The sequence below is a fragment of the Oryza glaberrima genome, chromosome 8 (genome assembly GCF_000147395.1).
Source record: "Oryza glaberrima chromosome 8, OglaRS2, whole genome shotgun sequence".
Lineage (NCBI taxonomy): Eukaryota > Viridiplantae > Streptophyta > Magnoliopsida > Poales > Poaceae > Oryza > Oryza glaberrima.
In genome coordinates, this window is record NC_068333.1 from 13,782,378 (window position 1) to 13,785,371 (window position 2,994).

The following is a 2,994-nucleotide window of genomic DNA, read 5'->3' on the forward strand; positions in this document are numbered from 1 at the left end:
TGATTTGCCATGTCTAACCAATGCTATTTTTTAAATCTTTGGCGAATATAATGATAGAGGTGTGTTTCTGGTGCATAGAGTTTAGATATATTCTGATTCAGAACCTCCTGTAGATGTGAATAAAACATGCAAGCTAGAAAGACATGTTAATGCTAATCATTTTATCTCGAATTTGTCTTGTTTTGATTGGAAGAAACATGTTTAAATGGATCACGCGATGAGCATCATATAGAAAAACCAAGAACGGTTTTCCGTGAAGAAGGGGAGGATAAGTTAGATTCAACTTGTAAAAAATTATAGTCATGTTTTAGCAGGAGCAGTGTAGCAGGTGGCCGAATTGGATTTCAGAACTTGGTCAACTTGATCTTGATGTGAGCGACGGTTGTATCTATAGTAGCCATGGTCAAATCAGAGGGTGGGATGGGGGGGGTGGGGGGAGGGGAGGAAGGGGGTGCCGCCGCCGGCGGCAGCGTCGCTGGCGGCGACGAGGTGGTGTGCGCGGAGGACAAGCGGGTGTCGGTGGCGGTCCCCTCCCCGAAGCCAATGCAAGCTTTTCATATGAAGAATTGAAGCAAGAAAGGCTCACTATGACAAGTTGTGATTGGAAAAGCCCTAAGTTAAATTATTTTGGTCTACAATGAAACATGCATGTTGTACAATAGGCTGCTTGCTATGCACATGGACAACTTTCTCTGCCAATAGACCCACGTCATCCTTTTTTGTAACTCAGAACGGAGTAAACCGCCTGGATGACGGTGCAAACGAAGATGACGGCCGCCGCCGCGAGGCCGGCGGCGAGCCACGGGTTGGCGAAGTACTTCTGCTTCAGCCACGCCATCCACCGCCGCGGCCGGCTCTGGAACCGCCGGTCGAGCACCTGGCACACCGGCCTCAGGTAGTTCTGGTCGGCGTCGTCCACGTCGAACACGGCGCCCTTGCAGAGATCGGCGAAGCGCTTGGCGACCTCGCCGTTGTTGCCGAGGCCGTGCACGATCACGCCCCGCCGCGACAGCAGCTCCACGTCCATCGGCGTCGACGCCAGCTGCGACATGAACACGCAGTACGCCGTCACGTGGCTCCCCGCCCCCGACGGGTTGCTCTGCTCCAGCGCTATCAGGTTGCGGAGCAGCCGCCACGTCTCGCCGTCGATGTTCAGCTGCGGCACCTCCAGCGTGCCGCCGCCGCCGCCGCTCACCTTCACGTCGAGGATGCTGAGGGCGCCGCCCTTGCTGCGGCGATTGAGAGGCCGTCTCTTGAACTTCACGCCGACGAAGTAGTACTCCATCGCCGTGCGCCATCGGCCCACGGGCGCACCGCCGCCACCGACAGCGGCGGCGGATGTGAGTACGGTGGGCGTGAAGTGCATGTGCAGCAGGTGCAGAAGATTGGCCGGTTCCGGCCGCCGTTCCGGCGGCCCCACCATGGTCGGCGTCGCGACGGAGTACTGCTTCTGCTCCAAGAGTTTTCCGGCGAACCTCGCGATGGCGTCCAACGCCGGAGTACCGTGGTCCAGAAACGTCATCTGGCGGACCCTCTCGACGACGAAGAACGGAACCTGGTTCGCCGCAAGGTAGAACACGTCGCGGACCACGTCGAGGATATACTGCCGGTCGGCGGCGGATGCTCTCCTCCTCTCCACCGACGGCACGACGCGGTTCCCGCCCTGCACGGCGCCGTTCGCGCTCGCCACGGCCGCCGGCGCCGCCGGGCGTGGGCGGCGCCCGACGACGTCGTCGACGTCGCCGAAGCGGACGAGGATGTAGCATGCGTCGAGCAGCAGCCAGCGCAGGAACTCCTTGCTCGGCACCACACCGAACGTGTGGCGGTAGCTGCTCCTCGCGCGGGCCTCGAGGAGCTCGAGCTCGGCGACGAAGTCCTTCAGCTGCAGCGGCGGCGCGGTGGAGTACGCCGCCGCCGCGGCGAGGACCTCCTGAAGCGTGCGCAGCTTGTCGTCGTCGTCCCCGGCGAGGTCGGCGTTCCTCATACGGCTGTACGGCCCGATGTAGACGTGGTGCGGCAGGTACTCGTGCGGGTCGACGTTGCGAGTCCGTTCGCCGACCTCGTCGATGATGATCGGCGGCGTCGGAGAAGGGTCGCCGTCGCCGGCCAACTCCGTCGACGGTGGCTTCAGGCTAGCGAGTTCAGTACTCAGTTCTTGCGCCAGTATTGAAGGGACGTCAATGACATGTTCATCTGCATCGAAGCAACAATCAAATTCTCATCAAGTTAATAGTCATCTAAATTGCTGAGTGATCCAAGAAGAATTAATAATCTTGCTCACACCTTGCATCTCCATATGTGCAGCACAAGAGTTTTTTTCTTCTGGTGTTCTGAAGTATACAGCCGCAAGAAGCTGAGCAGCGTTCCCCTGTTACTAACCACCACTCCATCCATGGCCAAACGCGCACATATATAGGCAAAAAAAAGGCACAGATTGCAACAAAGGTGCTTGCATAAAATTCTCCAAACTTTCATCTCATTTGCGATAAGATCAGATCAACAAGAAGATTCACGCGCACGAGGGCATTATCAGTTTAGAACAAGGATTAGCCGAAAGGTACTATCAGGGGACACTTTGGACAAAGATGCCATTGCAAGTACGTCAGTCAAGCACTACGGAGACAACGGTACACTTGTTAATCAATTTGGACTATTGTCTCTTCAATCTTGACTCCTACTGACCTTACTATGGCTTGGAAGGTCGCATGGATGTGTCACGTACTCACGTCTCACGTGCAGGTGCAGCAAAGAATTTGCTCACTAAATGATGATGTTCTTTTCTAATAAGATGAAGAAAAAATTAGGGTACCTAAAACAAAAAAAAACAATTAGGACATGATTATTTGGTTTTAATTATTACAAACTTAAAAAAATGGACTTATTTGACATTTTAAAACAACTTTTAGAGAGAGAGAGTTTTTGCATGAAACGTATCGTTTAATAGTTTGAAAAGCATACCAATAGAAATCAAGGTAAAATTTATATTTTAATAAA

At 53.9% G+C, this 2,994-nt stretch overlaps 1 protein-coding gene across 1 annotated transcript; it reads right to left on the reverse strand.

Annotated features, from left to right (window-relative positions):
- Positions 1-601: 601 nt before the first annotated feature.
- Positions 602-2,994, reverse strand: LOC127782586 (uncharacterized). The gene is made up of 2 exons (XM_052309855.1): positions 2,284-2,994; positions 602-2,193 (listed from the first exon to the last, which is right to left on the reverse strand). The coding sequence occupies exons 1-2, from the start codon at positions 2,294-2,296 to the stop codon at positions 710-712; spliced, it is 1,497 nt and encodes a 498-aa protein (XP_052165815.1). The 5' UTR covers positions 2,297-2,994; the 3' UTR covers positions 602-709.